The 17,289-nt window shown below is 51.9% G+C and overlaps 2 protein-coding genes across 3 annotated transcripts in view; one reads left to right on the forward strand and one right to left on the reverse strand.

Moving 5' to 3' along the window:
• Nucleotides 1-1,738, forward strand: part of stk10 (serine/threonine kinase 10) — a 31,463-nt gene extending 29,725 nt beyond the window's left edge. Inside the window, exon 19 of the mRNA XM_047020463.1 lies at nt 4-1,738. Coding sequence (XP_046876419.1) covers nt 4-144 — 141 coding nt within the window. The 3' untranslated portion in view covers nt 145-1,738. The remainder of the gene's footprint in view (nt 1-3) is intronic.
• sh3pxd2b (SH3 and PX domains 2B) overlaps nt 1,021-17,289 on the reverse strand; it is a 17,023-nt gene continuing 754 nt past the window's right edge. Inside the window, exons 1-11 of one of the 2 annotated variants that reach the window (XM_047020464.1) lie at nt 17,247-17,289; nt 13,551-13,642; nt 10,512-10,537; nt 10,069-10,104; nt 8,358-8,489; nt 8,116-8,217; nt 6,628-6,745; nt 6,288-6,502; nt 5,912-5,958; nt 5,499-5,624; nt 1,021-5,381 (exon numbers count right to left, since the gene is read on the reverse strand). The exon at nt 17,247-17,289 is cut by the window's right edge and continues 754 nt beyond it. In XM_047020464.1, the coding sequence (XP_046876420.1) occupies nt 3,834-5,381; nt 5,499-5,624; nt 5,912-5,958; nt 6,288-6,502; nt 6,628-6,745; nt 8,116-8,217; nt 8,358-8,489; nt 10,069-10,104; nt 10,512-10,537; nt 13,551-13,642; nt 17,247-17,282 (2,478 nt within the window). In that variant the 5' untranslated portion in view covers nt 17,283-17,289 and the 3' untranslated portion in view covers nt 1,021-3,833. The remainder of the gene's footprint in view (nt 5,382-5,498; nt 5,625-5,911; nt 5,959-6,287; nt 6,503-6,627; nt 6,746-8,115; nt 8,218-8,357; nt 8,490-10,068; nt 10,105-10,511; nt 10,538-13,550; nt 13,643-17,246) is intronic. The other variant, XM_047020465.1, reaches the window with a different exon arrangement.

Raw genomic sequence — 17,289 nt, forward strand, 5'->3', positions numbered from 1 at the left:
CAGGCTCTGGAGGAGGAGTTGAACCTGAAGAAGAAGGAACAGGAGATCTTCTTCAAGCTGAGTGAGGACTCGGAATGCCTGAGCCCCAGTTCGCCCAACAAGCTCACCAAGTTCCTGCCTTACTCTGAATCATCCACCACATAAAAAAGTCTTATGGAAACACATACACACACACACACACACACACAACACCTACTAGGCCGCAAGCACCACTACTGCCAGCAGCCTCAGTCTTAGTCTGAACAGAAATGTCCGATAAGTCCTCCAGCGATATTCTTTTTTTGTTTGTTTGTTTGTTTTTTGGAATATTTATGTTTTAAAGATTTTATGTCATGAAAAGAGGATTAGACAAACCTGCCTTATAGCTATTAGGTTTCTTCCTACTGGTTTCCATCTCATCCATCCGTTCTCTCTAAGTTTGCTTTTACTGAAGAACTGTTGAGTCAGAGTTTTGTGAGGAAGATGAGATGACTTCTTAGTTGAAACATAACGTACGAATAGTGTTGGTGCAACAATCATTAAGATGCCTCATATAATTACAGCGTCGCGGGAGCCAACAAATAAGCACTTTTCTTACAGTATCCCTTCCAAAGATTCTTTGACTTCCAAACAAAGCTTTTTCAACTGAATGTGCCTTGGCTCAATTGCCTGTTTTGTTGAGAGTGCATGTTGTCATGCCGATTAGAGGTGGAGGTTGTTGCCAAGTCCTAGTTAGTCTCTTTTTTTATTGTCAATGTTCATGCAGAAAGGTGATGAGAGCTCGAGTTTAACAATTTACTTTCAGTGAGTGTCGGATTCAGCACTGTAAATATGAACTTGAAATGCTGAACACAGCATGTTGACAGCCTCAGAACGTGTTGGATGGAAACTGCTGCTGAGTTGGTTTATTTGATCTTAAGTTTGAAGGAGTGCTCGAGGATGGGGAGAAGGGAGGAATCATCGCTCGTTCATCCCCTTTTACATTTTTTATTTCCGACATAGGAAATGGATGGAAATGAAGTCACGTCTCCATTATGAAACTTTTTTTTGAGGGGAATTATGTTTTTAATGATTTATTATTTTGTTGGACTTAAATAAGAGTATATTTGAAATGTTGTCTTGTTTCCTTGCTGCGTTTTTACTGTAACTGTTCAATCTAGCACACTGGATGACAACTGACCAAGCCAAAGCAGAATACTGTCGTCTTCTTTGAAGGATCTTAATACTTTTAGTTTTAAAATATGACTTAAAGTTTATCTTTATTTGTTATGTTCATTTTCAATGCACTGTCAGCTAACCAAAGTGCAATATCTTTTGGCTTTAAGATGTTTGTTGGTTTCCTTGCACATAGAGGCCGATATTACATTATTTTAGGGAGTATAGCATCGTGTCCATACTTTGTACTGAAACTTCATGCGGTGGAACTATTTTCGGCTGCTTTGGAAAAAAAGAAAATTGAGCTGATTTCTCAACCAGTTTTGGCTTGTTGCCATGTCATCAGGCCAGTCATCAGGTACAGCTGTATATCCTGCCTGCCTCTCTCACATCCTCTTCCTTACTCAGAGGATGTCTTCATTTGCTTTTAACATTTCCTCCTTTGTTTGTGGTCATATGCTATGACTGATTCTGGTCTTGTTCTTCTTTCAATTCTTAACTCTTTATTTGTATGAGGGATGCAGTGAATGTGACTGTCCAGAAGATGGAGCCACTGTTGTGTATATAAAATTCTAATAAATGCAGATTTTCTAGTATCTATAAATGTCTTTGTCTTGTTTTTTTTCATATTGCTTGCATCAGGCCTACCGAGTTATAATGACGGGACAAATGTAAAACCATCGAAAAATGAGAAACGTTTATTGATTTTTATATGAAGCAAAATAGTCCATGAAGGGGAAAGTACACAAGAAAAAGCAAATCAAAGTTTCAGTATTGAGATGTGGGGGAGGATTATTAACAAAACACTTAACATACATACTCTCAAACACAGCTGTTCTCTTGCAACGAAGCATTCGCATACCTGCAACCTCACCCACAATCCCTCAGTAAACATTTCTGTAGAAACCACCAGAAGCCCCTCAGTACCTGCTGTACTCTCACATTCCAATTATGTCTAGACATTTTCCATAACAGCATATGTTACCAGACGTAACAGTTGGCCTAGTGTTATCTCTCCCCCATTTAGTATTGGAGCCAGGACAAACACACTAATAACAGCCATTTCAAACATGTCCGTCAAAGGCTGGATAGTTACTTGGAAGCTGTGTTTGGGTAGTTAGAAATGGAATTAATGACTGATTCCTATCTGCCTGTCTGAGCCCACGACCTGGGCCAACGGTTCTAAATGTTTCGGTTTGCGACCACATCCGTATTATAAGGTCGTTCTGTGGGAGAGTAAACAACGTTTCATAGCAACTAGGAGTAGATGGTCATTTTACGAGCTTCTCCAGGCACTCCCAGCCTTGTCAACGACCCTTTCAAGAACCCATATCCACCAGCACCCTAGCCTGCCCAGACACTGAAAGGGATAAGCAAGATGGCCGCCCTTCCGATCAACCAACCAACCAACCATCAATTTCAATCCAGTATGACCAAAAACCACCCTGTTCCCTTCCTCAACAGCACTAGTTCCCTACGCACCTCCATAGTAATAAGAGATTAAAGTTGACAGAAAAGTGACAACAGCGGATACATACGACTTCATTCTGGAAGTCCAATAAAAACTACTTTGCTACGGCGTCCGTGCTTGAAACCAGTCAAGCACTCATGTAAAACATTTCTCTATGATTCTGCTGAGAATAACGAGCACCATCTCCTAAATGTTGTGAGTATCGTTGCACGAATCAGTGAAGATTTCCTGATTCGCTTTGGGGCCGGTGAATGGTTGCTGTCTGAGTTAAACACTAAACAACAAGCCGGTCCCATTTCATGTGTCTCTGTAGTCCGGCTTCCAGAAACCTCCGGGTCAATGTGTCTCACTTGACTGTGGTTCCACTATGGCATATTTCTCCTCTCTCCCTTCTATACAAGACACAGTGTGCAAACCTGGACTGCAATATGACAAGGGACCTGTTCCAGATCACTGCAACATCATAATGCAGAACAGAAGATGAATTATTTTTTTTTTTTACAAAAGCATGGAACACTGTTACTGTGTAAAATGTTACATTTACTTGGCAAGCACTTCTGCTGAGGGGGTTATGTGTTAGTATTCGAACATTGCAAATGTCCTCATGAACTCCCTCTGCAACCTCTGTTTTAACTTCAATGAAATGTTCTTTGAGGACCCTTGATTTAACTTTGGCTGGATTTGAGCGTTTGCCTCATTCCCAAAGAATGGCCTTTTTTTACCATCTGCATTATCAACTCTACAAATTAGTATCAGGCATGTTTAATATCCTAAAAGAGACACTATCCTGTTAAACTGCATATACTTGAAGCTGGAAGCACTTTGCATATTCAAATATGCCGAGGCACGATATCATAGAAGGCATGGAGATACATAAATACTGTTGTTTTAATACAGCTTGTGATACAGTAAAAAAGTACACTATAGGCTGGGAGTAACATATGGCACTAAAGGTGAACAACAGTCTAAATGGGTTTTGCCTCTGATTTGTTGTCGGGGTATTTTAAGAGCTGGAGACAAAACCAGAAGTAAACAAAACGAAATCCAACAAAATGTGTAACACGTATGAATTTGCTGGCTCATTCTCACTCCAATATAAAAACAAAAATGGAATGTGACAAACGAATAAAAAAGGTACCTATAAATAAAATAGTGACTAATTAAATACAAATAGGGACTGTTTATGTAAAAAAAAAAAAAAAAAGTGGGTGCCATAGACCCTGGGAGGCTAGGGTTTCTTGCTCAGGTAGTTGGATGGGATCCAGCTCTCCGTCTGGGGGCCCTCTCCCGTGTTTTTACAGAACCACCATCCGCTGCTGTTCCTCTCCATCACCTCGAACACCGTGCCCTCCTTGAAGCCCGCCGTCTGGTCGTCGCCCTCAAAGTCCGCCACGGCCAGGTACAGCTCCTCCTTGCTGGCCTCTTTGAGCAGGGGGGGCAACTTGTCCCGCGGGGGCCCCGGCTTGTCACTCTTCAGCTGGGGCTTAGGGGCCACCGGCACCCTGGGCTTGGGAGCCTCCTCCCTGTCTTTGGGCGGCAGCACAAAGGCCTTGGGCTTCGGGGGAGGCGGTCTGCTCAGCTGGGGGGGCGCAGGCTTGGGGGGGTCCGGGGTGTCTTTCTGGGGCGGAGGGGGTTTGGGTTCGGTGGGGCTGGAGGGGTCCGGGGTCTTTTTCGGCGGGGGGGGTCTCCGGGGGCCCGAGGGGGGTCTCTGGGGGGGGTCTTTGTGCGGGGGCATGGCAGGCTTGGGGGGATCGGGGCTTTCAGGCCTGTGGCCGTTCAGCTGCTTGGGGGGGAAACGAGGCTCCTCGCTCGCCCTGCCGTTGTTGAGAGCGCTGTGGCCGAGGGGGGAGTGAGGGGGAGGGGGGTGAGGAGGGCCGTTGTTGGGGGCGCCGGCCGGGGTCGAGGTGCCATTCTGCTGGCTGGGCTCGGCCGATCCGGAGCCTGGTTCTGCCGGTTTGGGAGGCCTCAGTTTGCTCCTCAGGTTGGTGATGTCCAACTGCTTCTCAGCCGGAGGCTCCGGTTTGGCTGCGGGGACGGGTTTGGGTCGGATCATGGGTTTGGGCTTGACGAAGAGAGGCGGGCCGGCGGCCTCTGGCTTCTCCTCCGCGGGGTCGGGCTTGGGCTTGGGCGGCTGCCTGGCCACGGGCTTCAGGTTGAACTTCTTGACCTCCTTGGCCGAGACCTTGTGGCCACACTCCAGGCCCATCTCGTTCCGGAGGTGCAAAGCCTTGTTCTTGTCCTCTTTCCTGGGCTCGGGGGGTTTGTCCGGCTTGAAGGGCGGGGCCTTGGGGCTGACCAGAGGCAGGATGACCCCGGGGGCTGGGGGTTTGGGGGGCAGGGGCTTGGAGAGGTCCGGCCGCGGTTTCTCCAGCACCTCCACCTCCAGGCTCTTGTTGATGGACTCCCTACGGGGGGGCAGGGCCGGCTTCTCCTCGGCCGGCGGGGCCGACGGGGCCGGGGGCAGGGGCCCGGAGAAGGCCGCGGCCCCCTTGCTGGCGCTGGCCTTCCAGTCCCTCAGCTTGGGCCGGGCTGCCGACTCTGAGGTAGAGGGCGGCTCGTCCGGGAGGGGCTTGGACCAGCTGTCCTCGGGCCCCGCCCCGCTGGCGGGGCCCTCCTCCTGCCTGAGCTTCTCCATCTCATTGGGTAGAGGAGCCAGGAAGCCGGGGCGCAGGGCCGTGCTGGTCTTCTTGTATTTATCAATGAAGGTGATGGGGGCCCAGCCCTCCTTGTCCTCTATCTGGATGTACCACCAGCCGCTGGAGTTCTTCTCGATCACCTGAGAAAGGCGCGCGCGAGCAGGAGCCAGTCAGTAAAACATCGAACGGGCACATTTCGAAATACACACTGTGCCACGAGCTCAAATGAGTAGGGACCCGGTCCAGAGGGGCCTCACCTCCACCTTGATCCCTGCCTGGAAGCTGATGCCATCGGGGATGGTGGTCTGGAAGTCTGCTATGGTGTAGAACTCCTCCTCGACTTGAGGGGGGGTGGGGGGCTTGGGCAAGTTTGACCCCCTCGGCTGCAAGAGGCAGAGAGAGAAAGATGGAGCGAGAGAGAGAAAGATGGAGCGAGAGAGAGAGAGAGAGAGAGAGCGAGAGAGAGAGAGAGCGAGAGCGAGAGCGAGAGCGAGAGCGAGAGCGAGAGCGAGAGAAGGAAAGAGGCAAGAGTACCAAGGGGGAGAAGAAAAATTGTCTTAGTCAGTATCGACCCGTGGAAGATAAATACTGAATGTCAAATCAATACCACAGCTCTTCTGGAAGCTGGACGCAAAGTCTTTGAAAGAGTTGGCTGAACTGGCGCACTTACGATGGTCAGGTCCCTGCGTGGGGGGGGCCTCTGCCTTGCTCCGCCTTCTGGGGGGAGGAAACAAAACAGACAGACTGTGCTCAGGTTTCCCATGCTCCGAGAGAAAGGAACAGAGAGATAAAGACAGCAGAGAGAGAGAGAGAGAGAGAGAGAGAGAGAGAGAGAGAGAGAGAGAGAGAGAGAGAGAGACTGGGAGAGAGAGAGAGATACTGAGAGAGAGAAAGAGAGAGAGACCGAAATGAGGAAGTAAATAAGAAAGAAGGAGAAGGCATGTGCGATAGAGACAGAAGAGAGATGGAGAAGAGAGAGACAGAAGAGAGAGACAGAAGAGAGAGACAGATGGCCGGTGCGTCGCCCAGCCGCGTTTGACCCTCACTGCGTTTGCCGTCGGAGAACGGCGAGAAGCGCGGCTCCTTCTGCCCGCCGTCCTTGGCGGCGGCGGCGTTGTTCGGCTGGCCCGCGTTCTGCTTGGAGAACGCGTCCAGGTCGTTGGTGCTGGCGTGCCCCGCCGCGCCCGACGCCAGCTTCTGGGTCAAGACATCCGCCTTCTTCAAGTAGGAGGCGGGGGCCCAGCCCTCGCGCCCCTGGTACCTGCGGAGCCCGGGGAAGAGAGTAAACACCCAAACACACTATTCGCGAAAGCTGCCGCTCAGAGCGGCGACCCCGAGCGACCGACACGATGCCGTTCGGAGCCGGGGGCGGTCGCGACCTCTGACCTGATCTTCCACCAACCCTCCAGGTTCTTCTGGATGACCTCCACGGTCATGCCCCTCTCCAGGTCGATCTCGTCCTGGTCCCTCGCCGCGTACGGATACACCACCGTGTACTTCTCCTCTGCAGCGACCGGGGGGGGGGGGGGGGGGGGGGGGGGACACACACACACATCACAACTTCATTCAGAGGAGATGATGGCATGGGGGGTGGGGTGAGGGGGGAAGGGAGGAATGAGGGGGGTGGAGGGGGAAAGAGGGAGGAAGGGGAATATGATAGCGAACTGAACGGATCCAGACTAAGCCAATGGAAGCGACGCTCACGTAGCGATGGGAACAACCGCAACGCAGGGGACGATGATTGGGCAACGGCGACGCGGTCGGAGTCCGCTGGTGAAATTTTCTGGGAGACTACGGCTGTCTGAGTTCTCTGGTCTCCTCTATTCTAAAATGGGGTTAGCCCCCCGCCCCCTCTAGCCCCCCTCCATGTTCTATCAGCGAGGTCAGGACAGGGTTGACCTTGTGGAGTGAGAAGATGGAACAACGTTCATGCACCGCACACCATACAGGGAAATCCCCTGTAAGACATTCACTGGAAACTAGGAGAATATTAGACTATGCTAGTGATGCAGGGCTAACATTTCTACGGAGAGTAACTACTTAAGAGGATGAACTTTTAAATGCCTAAATGTAAATATAACTTCTCCAAAGCTGTTAGGTTGAGTGGAGTTATAGTCACACCAGTGGGTTTTTACGTGACGAATCTGATTCGGAATAGCCTGATATAATAGTGAGGTAAACTTCTCTTACTACATGCAATACAGAGAGGGCCGAATGTAAGGTTGATCTGACGCACACGTCCACAGCATGCATCGCACGCCATGCTGAGGGTCTGGTCACCATGCTTGAGTATGCATGCATACACACAAACATGCCCACACCCACTCTCACAAAACCCACCCAACATGCACACACACACCCCCACACACCCACACAGAGTAGAGGGGAGAAAAAGAGTCGTGCGCTCCACCTTGCCCAAAGCCTGTGCTGAACAGATCTCCTAATGTTCTCCGTCTCCCCATGTGCATGGGCAGTGACCAGTATCTCCTCGACACTGTCAGCGGAGCACAGTGGGCGGGGGCAGGAAGTGAGCAAACAGGAAATTAACTCTCCAGCTATATATGTATTTATTTTATTTTTTTACCAGTGACCTGTCAGCGCTGACTGGTGGAGAACAGGTCAGTATGAAGTCAGAGTCAGTCACAGGCTCTTTCGCCTCTGAGTAGAAGGGCATGTGCTCCAATCAAATCCATGGCACAGGACAGTCGTATGAAGAAAATACACCCCAGATGATATACACAGGACACACAGTAACCTGTCTTAAGGGCTGAGCTGGACTGTGGAGCTCCACAGTGCCTGGCCTCTGAGAGCTAACCCCAGGGCAGGCCTCGGAGCTGGGCCGGGCAGGGGAGCGACAGATGAGGCAGGGGTTACCTTCCTCTCCCGGGTAGGAGAAGTCGTCGGGGTCATCCTGAGCCTCCAGGCAGGTGGCAGGAACCCAGCCCTGGGCGTCATCCGAACTCACAAACCACCATCCTGCACGGACAAGCACACACGCGCGGGCCCCCACACACACACACACACACATCCATGCAGGTACACACACATTGAGCTCGGACGGTCCACATCGAGTTGGCAGCTGGCCATGCGGGGCGAGCGGCGGGGCGGCCGCTCACCTGACTCGTTCTTCTCGATGACCTCTACCACCTGGCCCACGTGCAGGCTGATCTCGGAGCTCTCCTGCTTCTCGTAGTCGGTGACCGCCACATACTGACCCAGCAGCAGGGCGTCTGCCGAGGTGGAGTCTCCTGGAGGAACACACACACACACACACGTCACACGAGATGGATTTAGCTGGGGCTCCGAATCAAAAGAAGCCCAGGAAGCAGACGCGTTTTCCCCCCACGCCCTTGTAAAAGAAATGTCGGGAAATTCAACCCGCCGAATTCGAGAAAATGGCTACGGGGTCTCGTTGCTCAGCGGGTTGAATTTCACTTCATTTCTCCCTGGGAGCTTGACTGCCATTCCACCCCAACATTGCAGACGAGGATGGATCTTCCCAGACAACAGGCCACGGGGAGAGGCAGAGGAGGTGGCTACAGGCGTGATTGGAGAGACAGGACCCTCTAGTCAACCCCCCAAACTCCACTTCCCCTTGACACCTGTGTAGAACTGCCCGACTAGGTACTCGGGTAGAACTGGGCATCACCGTGCCCCGTGGCCACATTGCTGTTCACAACCAGCTCGTCTTCTTACATCTACATCAAGTCACCGGGGGAACTGGAGCGAAGCACTGATTAGGGAGTTGTGGGAGGAAGGAGATCTGATGGAGGGAGAGAGGGAGGGAGAGAAGGAGGCAGGGGGCAGTGGAGAGGCGTTAAGAGGAGCGCACAGGGTAAACAGAGGGTTAGGTTAATCATCCACACGGCTGCAGCGTCAACACAGGAACGGACCGCCACCAAGTTAGACCTTCACCAACCACACCCATACCGCCACCAGGATTATTAGTCCATAGTGCCGAGTCCAGCTCCCTATATTTGTCCTTATTCATTCAGTTCTGTGCAATGAGGAGGAAGATGCTATCAAACACAGTGGCTCTAGGGAGAATGGCAAGGCAGTAGAGGGAATTGTGCTTTCACTGCGTGGGACTCGGTCTAAGGTCAGCATAGGAGCAGGGGGTCAGGGGTCAGGGTGGACAGCGGAACACGCGGCCTGGTGACCTTTCGAGCTCTTGCCATGCACGTCACACAACGAGCCTCAAGCCAACCCGGCGTGACCCCAAGCCCGCCCCGCCCTGCCCGCACCCCTCCCCCCCCCCCCCCCTTCTACCCATCCTAACCCTCCCCTCCTCTCCCATCCCCACCCCCACCCGGCCGGGCCCTCTCCGCCTCAACGGCCCCGCCCTTCCCGCGCTCCACTCACCCCCCCCCCCCCCCCCCTACAGTCAGCACCCCCTTGACCTAGTCCTCCCCCCTTCTGCCCCCTCCCTCTCACCCCACCTTCTCCACCCACACCTTCTGAGCCTCCGCCTTTACCTGCGTGGTCCAACTCCCCTCCTCTACTCTGGTACACGATGCTGGTGCGCGACACTGGTATCCCCATACGCGTCATCCCTTCGTATACACGTGAACCTCCCGCTCCACTCTACCCCCACGACTGTACCCAACCACCCCTACCAATCCTCACTGTTCCCTGGGACTTCTGGGCCCCTCTTCATAGCTCCGCCCCACCTAGAGGCCTCACAGAGGCCCACCAGCCTAGGCCTGGGTGTGGAGGTGGGAGGCTGGGGGAATGGAGGGGTGGGGTGGACAGGGAAGGGTGGGTTAGGGTAGGTTCACCCCCCCAAGGTCACACACAGAGCAGGGCCAAGCATGAGTCTGTTACTACCTCGCTTTAGGAAAGTAGTCGCTCGTTCCACAAGGCCTGAATGAGGGAAACGGATGAAGAGGCATTTTGAAACGTGGACATGGGTGCAGTCGAACTGACACTGGTGGGCAAAGATCGATGAATGTCAAGGAGGTCAAATCTGTGTACTCCGGTCACATCAAAGCTATCGCAGATTTGGTTGGTGAGAGTATGGATGCATCATTAGTCATTTCCACCAGATGGTGCCAAAGTCCAGATGGATATCTGAACGGGAGTGTATTCCAGTCAAATGAGAAATCGGAGGTTCTACTTCATGATGCAGTATCAAATGAAAATGATGTGTGAAAGGGTTGAAGTGTGTGCTTGAGAAACTGCAGTGCAGCGGTCACATTTGATTTGACCCAAAGTATACAGCCACACGGAGTACGGCTTTGCCACCAATGCAAGTGCTGAAGCATTCTTACCTGATTTCTTCTTTCCAATGGGTTCCCTGTAAAAAAGAAACACCATTACCATTTAGTCAAGCAGGACTGTTGGAGGCGAACACACATGCATGGCCTAGAAACCACGTGTCAGTATTTCCACCTACGTGTGTAACAATAATCATTTTCTTGGCTCATATTTCTTTGCTACCCATCAAATGGTCACAAAGCTCACTTTAGTATGAATGGTCATGGTTCAGCCAAGGTCAAACGTCAATAATACCTGCATTGGTTCTGCCAGTCAGGCTTTCAGGAGGATTGCAGTTAAGGGGTTCGTTCGACGTTTTGAGCGTCGAACTGAGGGCCACGTGAGGCAGGATATGGTCGACAGTAAGTGTCTGATGCTGGGTCACAAAACGTGCTATGGCATCTGCTTAGTCTGTTTTTGCTATCGGAGGGAGCAATAGCCCATCAATTCACATCAGCTACAGAGCTGATTCAATGTCCAGATGGCCAAGGAGACTGAGGTCTCCCTCTCCCTCTCTCTCCCTCTCCCTCTCTCTCCCTCTCTCTCCCTCTCTCTCCCTCTCTCTCTCTCTCCCTCTCTCCCTCTCTCCCTCTGTCTCTCTCTCTCTCTCTGTTTCTCCCCTTACTCTCCACCTCCTGCTATTCCCTTCATTTGTTCCTGGCAACAGCCCTTTTCATTTTCCTACACAGAATCCACGCTCTCAATCACGTAATGTATAGTTCGCTTGGCACCCTTGTTAACTGCCCAAGCCTTCCAGTCGGTATGAATCTTAAACCATAAGCTTTCCCATTGATGCACTGTCAATAGGAACTCCAGTCAAGATATCCCAGAGCCTCTAGTCTGGCTTATCACAGAGGAAATTGTGAGGGTGAGGCCGTGGGTCAGGACTGGGTCACGAACGCAGAGGACAGTTTCCATCATATCAAGCTAAACCCTCCCACTGAAACCACATGAGTTTTCATTGGTCCACGGAGATGTCATTCTCGTTAGGAGGCGGTAGTAGGACCGTATAGTGGTGGATGGAGGGCAGAGCTCAGTCTGGACACTGGAGCCATGGGCCTGTAAAACTAATTCCCAGCCAGTCTCTAAGCCCAGAGCAACTCTGGTCCACGACCAGGTGCCAAACCACAAAGGTCCTGCCCAACAATGAGTTTTATGAGGGCTCAATCTCCTCTCCTCTACCCTCTTCTATTTTCCTTCTCTCCTCTCCTCTTCTATTTTCCTTCTCTCCTCTCCTCTCTTCTATTTGTCCTCCTCTCCTCTCTTCTATTCCGCTCCCCTCCTCTCCCCAGATACTTCTCCTGTCCATCTCTCTGATGGGCAGCGTCAGAGGCCTGGACGTTGCCACACTCCCCTGAGCGTGGCAGATTTATGGTGGGCGGTATTTCTCCTCCTCCCCAGACAGCCTGCGTGCTGTCTGTCGGCCATCGCAAGGCAGCATTAGGGGAGAGCAGTAATCCAATTTTAATAAAGACAAACCAAGGTCTTTTCTATATTCATCTGCCTGCCTCCCTTCCTCCCCCCGCCCTCCCACCCCCACCCCCCGCGGCAGACGCTGAGGGCTTTGTCTGTGAGGTAATAAGGTATGCGTCCTTGGCAGCAGGGGCTTGTGGGAGACGATGTTCTGAGTCTGCTGCGGTGATCTGACAACAGCCATTCATACTGATCAGTACCACAGTGACAGGCCGTGCCTTCGATCCTCCTCCACAAAACAGACAGTCGCTCCCTCTACCATCGCTGCACAAATCCTATTACAGAAACAGGCACCGGGCGGCCATCTTGGATTTCTATCTGGTTAGTCATGACTGTTGCCCGGCAATGACTCGCTAATAGGTACTGACGGATGATAATCACTCGCCGTGCCAATATATGTTTGTGTCTGCATCTCTGCATACAGTATGGTCTTACAGTTTATAGTACGAATTGATTTGAGGTTCCCAAAAGTCAATAAAGTGTGGAGAGCAGATGAGCAGTCAAAGCAGATTGGCTGAGACAGAAACATGACACTTCAAATGCTTAAGTCGTTTTATGAGGCTGGTATCGTTGATGATTGAGTTTAAAAGCCCTGCCCTGGATAAGGCTATCATTTGAGAGGTTTTATCAAACCAGGAACTGACTGTATCTGGGCATAGGGAACACTTGCTCGTTTACAAGAAATCTACAGTAGTAAACCTTGATAGGAAGCTCTTTATAAATAAATAAAACACAAACATTTTATGAGAACAGAGAAGCTGGACGGGTGTAACGCAATAATGCTAAACGATTCTGCTGTCTGACCACATATTTCTGGCGAGATAATTCAACGACATGGCTTGTTAAAATACCAAGCTGTAAAACCTGAGGCCGGCTCAGATCTCATCCATTTTTGAATATTACCATCTGCATGTGACGACAGGCCGGCTGCCTGAGGTGAGGCTGCTAAGCTAACACGCTAGTTGACATCTGCTATTTTTCTACTTGAGGGGAGCGACACGAACTAAGGTTACAGTCATTCTTTGGAAACAAAACTCTTAACCCCGTGTGCCCTCCAGGCGCCTGCCGACTTCAATAACGACACCTACGCGAGGCGAGGGGGGACATTTCACGAGTCGGTGTTGGCATGTTGTACTGTCAGCATGCCTGTGACACTAATGTGCTGGATGAGATTTACAAGAGTCCAGGCAGACCGTGCCTTTTCCACACCATGGAACTGTCATCTCAGCACTTTTCCGAATGATGAGGCGTAAGACGGTGTTCTTACAAGTTGTAGGCCGCCCTCTGGGTTACCTCGTAATACCAGAGGGAATATGACATCATGCCCATTACACTGTGTAATTGCCTACTAATGGATTGCTAGAAAATATGACTTCACATGGTCAGCAATGGGACACATTGATGCTGCTAAGCCAATTCAGAATGGGAACACCAAGGAAGGCCTATTACTGTGTGTGGTCGACAGTGTGCTCGTATTTGTTTGCTTGTGTGTCGGCGTGTATGCTGGTGTGTGCGACCTTGGTGTGTGGTGCACATATGTGTGTGTGTGTGTGTGCGAGCATGCTTGTGTTGCTACTTACTCTGTGGGTGGGTTCAGGTCTTCCGGTCGGGTCTCGAAGAACAAGCGGACCTCTTCACACTGAGAGATGTACACCGGTAGCTGGATGAGAGCCTGCACACACACACACGAGAAACCCCCAGAAGGATTAGCCCAATGCCTTCTCGGCATCTTGTTCTTCTTGACTAGACTGCTAGCCATCCCCATCAAGGGGAAAATTCATTTGATTTAAATCCCCCCCTTCCCACCATCCCCCCCCCCCCCCCAAATGACTGAGCTCTATTTCCTGCCGTTTATCTCTCGAGTTCATCGATCTCCCCCCCTCTCTCTGTGGATCACCAGCGGAGCTAGGCAGATCCTGACAGGGCCGTTCCTCAGCAGACGAAAGCCCAACAGACCTACTGTATGCCTACTACTCTCTCTTTGTCAGACGGGCAGCGGAACTGCACAGCTCACACCTGAGGCCTTCGACACCCCCCCCCCACCACCACCACCCTGAGGAGCGCCGCGTCGACCGTTTCGTCGACTTCACCGGTCGGCGTTTATCGCTGCGCGAGGCTGGGGGCCGGCCGCGTAGCCCTCTCAGCTGCCACGAGGCATTTCTCCAACCTATCCATCACAGAGCTACAGCCCCGGTCTGTCTTTAATAAGGCTAAGTGCTTCGGTACTGTCCCCTAAGCCTCACTCTCCTCCTCCTCTCTCTCTCTCTTTCTCTCTCTCTCTCTACCCCTCTCTCTCTGAGTTATGATATCAGACGTACGGTACTTGCAGACCAGGCAGTGTTCAAGGTGCCCTTGTCCCGCGTGGCAACCTGGCATTTTTACCCGCGAGAAGCGATGCCAATGGCTTAAGAGTGACAGCGTTTAGGAGGCATTCCACACACACACACTAGGATCGCTGCTCTCCATTAGCCTTAGACAGAGTGTGTTTTCTGTGCGTGTGTGTTTGCCTGTGTGTGTGTCGGTGTGCCTATGCAAGCATGCGTATGTGCCAGTGTTCAATTTAAGAGATGAAAGACATTTTTACTGGGTAAAAAACTGCTTTTCGGCTGATGATGCAGACTTGGGCTCTGAGGCCAATGGATTCGATGTTTTATTTTAATTTTTTTACTCTTGACCTCCACGGGAGCCATTCCCTGCCCCCAGTGTCTGAGCTTGGTGCTACGTGCTTGGGGTTGGCATGCAAGAGATGGCCATCCCCTTCATGGATTTATGTCTGCTTCCACTCTGCCTGTGACCTGTGTGCTCATTAGAATTCTCCCCAGAGACTCGAAGCAGAGAGGCACATTACAGCAAATGGACTTTATGGTTGTTCTTTACAGCAGGCAGCATTAACCTAATTGTGTGTGTGTGTGTGCGCGTGTGTGTATCTCAGCGGAAGACACAGAGAGTGTGTGCGGGGACAAAGTCTACGCTCATGTCCGACAGTTTGTACAATTGTTCATGCAAACACTGACAGCACTATTTCCACAGCCTGCATTTCTTCCAGACGACACACTTTGTCAGGCTTTACAACAAATAGTGAGCAGGGACACAAGCACCCCACGTCATCCACGGCCTCCAAACCTGGCTCGACCCCCCACCCCAACCTCTTCTCTGAGAACTGCCAAACACATCTGCAGACCGTCACATCGCCGCTTTCTTGGTCAGGGGCTCTCAGTACCTCCTGGCGAAACGAAGAAAACGGCAGGCACCATCCTATCGCTGACTGCCCTGAACCTACCACCCCCTCCACCCTGAAGTTCAAAGAAGCAGGGAGAGAGGGAGGGAAAGTGGCAGGGAGAGAGGGGGGGGGGGGGGGGGGGGGGGAAACGATGAAAAAAAAAACAACAAGCGTTGAAAGCCCGGGGGAGTCAGGGTGAGACGTCAGCTGTTTGACAGGGAGCCTGACAGGGTTATCCAGCTTCGGGTCCAACGTGAAAGGAACCACAACGGTCTAATTTCCATGGTTTCCCCTCGACTTTCCCCCACCCACTCGGCCCGCCTGCCGGACCGTGGCTGGGCGCAGCCCGACCGCAGCCCAACCGCAGGGCTTTGATCCCCCTGTCCAGCGCCATCTGAACCCTCACCCACCCACCCCACCATCCTATCGCTGACTGCCCTGAACCTACCACCCCCTCCACCCTGAAGTTCAAAGAAGCAGGGAGAGAGGGAGGGAAAGGGGCAGGGAGAGAGAGCGACGGGGGGGGGGGGGGGGGGGGGGGGGGGGGGGTGGACCTGTCTGACCCTTCTCTGGTCTGTGTTCACCTGGATTCATGAAGCTTTTGGGACTGCTCAAACTGCAACTGGGCCCGTTTGAGACACATCGTGTCTTGACAGCCACAGATAAGACCCAAAACACATCATTCACAGAACACAGACCAGAGACACCGCAGCACTGTCGGCGATCTGTCAAGATAGAGGAGAACCGGGAATCCTCAAGTGATTCCAGCAAAGTCGACATCATCCTGGTGTATTTCAGCCTCCGTCCGCATGAGATGTCCTCGAGATCACAACAACATCCTCCAGTTGTCGCATTCGGGGCAGTCGTTTGACCGTAGTGTTTGTAACACTATAAACAGAAACACATCCCACTCAGCCACACACACGCACTCAGGGGGACGGGGGGGGGGGGGGGGGGACGTGCTCCCCCAACGTGCTCCTAAGTGGTAAAAGCTGTTCCTTCCACCCGCCTGAAATTCCTCTATCCCAGAACGACCCCCAGAGGACCCCCCCCCCCCCTCCCAGACATGCTTACTCCATCTCTCTCAGCGTCCGCCCTGGACACATAAACACACGTGGACCCCACCTCCCACTGTCTGAGAGGGGGGAAAAGGCAGGGCTTCGATGCAGCAAAGCAGGCCCTCTCAAAGGCCGACAACAGGTCTGAGGACGTGCTGACAGGGACTTGCTCAGCTCTCCTCTGGCCAGGCAGGAGAATCAGATACCACAACAACAACACGCACACACTGCTCTGCCACAGAGGTGGACTCCCCCTAGTCTGGTGTCCGGCCCAAGAGAAAAACCCAGAGCCTTTGACAGGGTTTTCATAGCTCCAGATGGAACAGTTTTCTTGGTCGGACCTGTTCCAGACTGCCCTCCCTGTTCTAACTATGGTCTTCATCATTTCCTGATTCATAAGAGCCAAGAGCAGGCTTCGGCAATGGCAGAGACTCGTGTTGCGCCTAAGCTACCAACCCCTTTCCAATAACGGACACTGAATGTTCTAATTGTGTAAACAACACTTGAACATAGGGCAGAGCTGTTTGTATCGCTTTTAAGTTTTCGTTTTGGCTGTCCCTCCCTTGCTATAGCCAGAAGTATCATTTATGCACAGTCATGGCAGGCAATGCTAACCATAGCCATCCTCTTCAGTCCATGGGGTTACCACAGGCTAACACAGAGCAGAGGCACTATACGTGTGGAGATAGAGAGATATAGACAGGGACAGGAGACGACAACCAGTCCCTCTTTGTCGCCCTCTCCCAGCCACGAGGGCCAGGACGAGAACCAGGCCAGAGGAACAGGATGTTCGAAAGGAACACGACAGTACAGAATAACATCCAATCCTTTCTGTCCTGTACCTGAGTAAGGACCGTGAGTGGGCAGCGTGTATGTGTATTTTTGCCATATTAGGGGATGTAAAAAAAAAAACCACATCTGTTTGCTGGCATGCGTGTCAAATGCTCAGGCCGTGTTGTCGACGAGATTCAGAACAGTGGGTGTCGGGATCGACTTACCCTGCAGTACTCGTTGATGGGCCTCAGACGTTTCATGGCCACA

This window comes from Hypomesus transpacificus, chromosome 5 (genome assembly GCF_021917145.1).
Source record: "Hypomesus transpacificus isolate Combined female chromosome 5, fHypTra1, whole genome shotgun sequence".
Lineage (NCBI taxonomy): Eukaryota > Metazoa > Chordata > Actinopteri > Osmeriformes > Osmeridae > Hypomesus > Hypomesus transpacificus.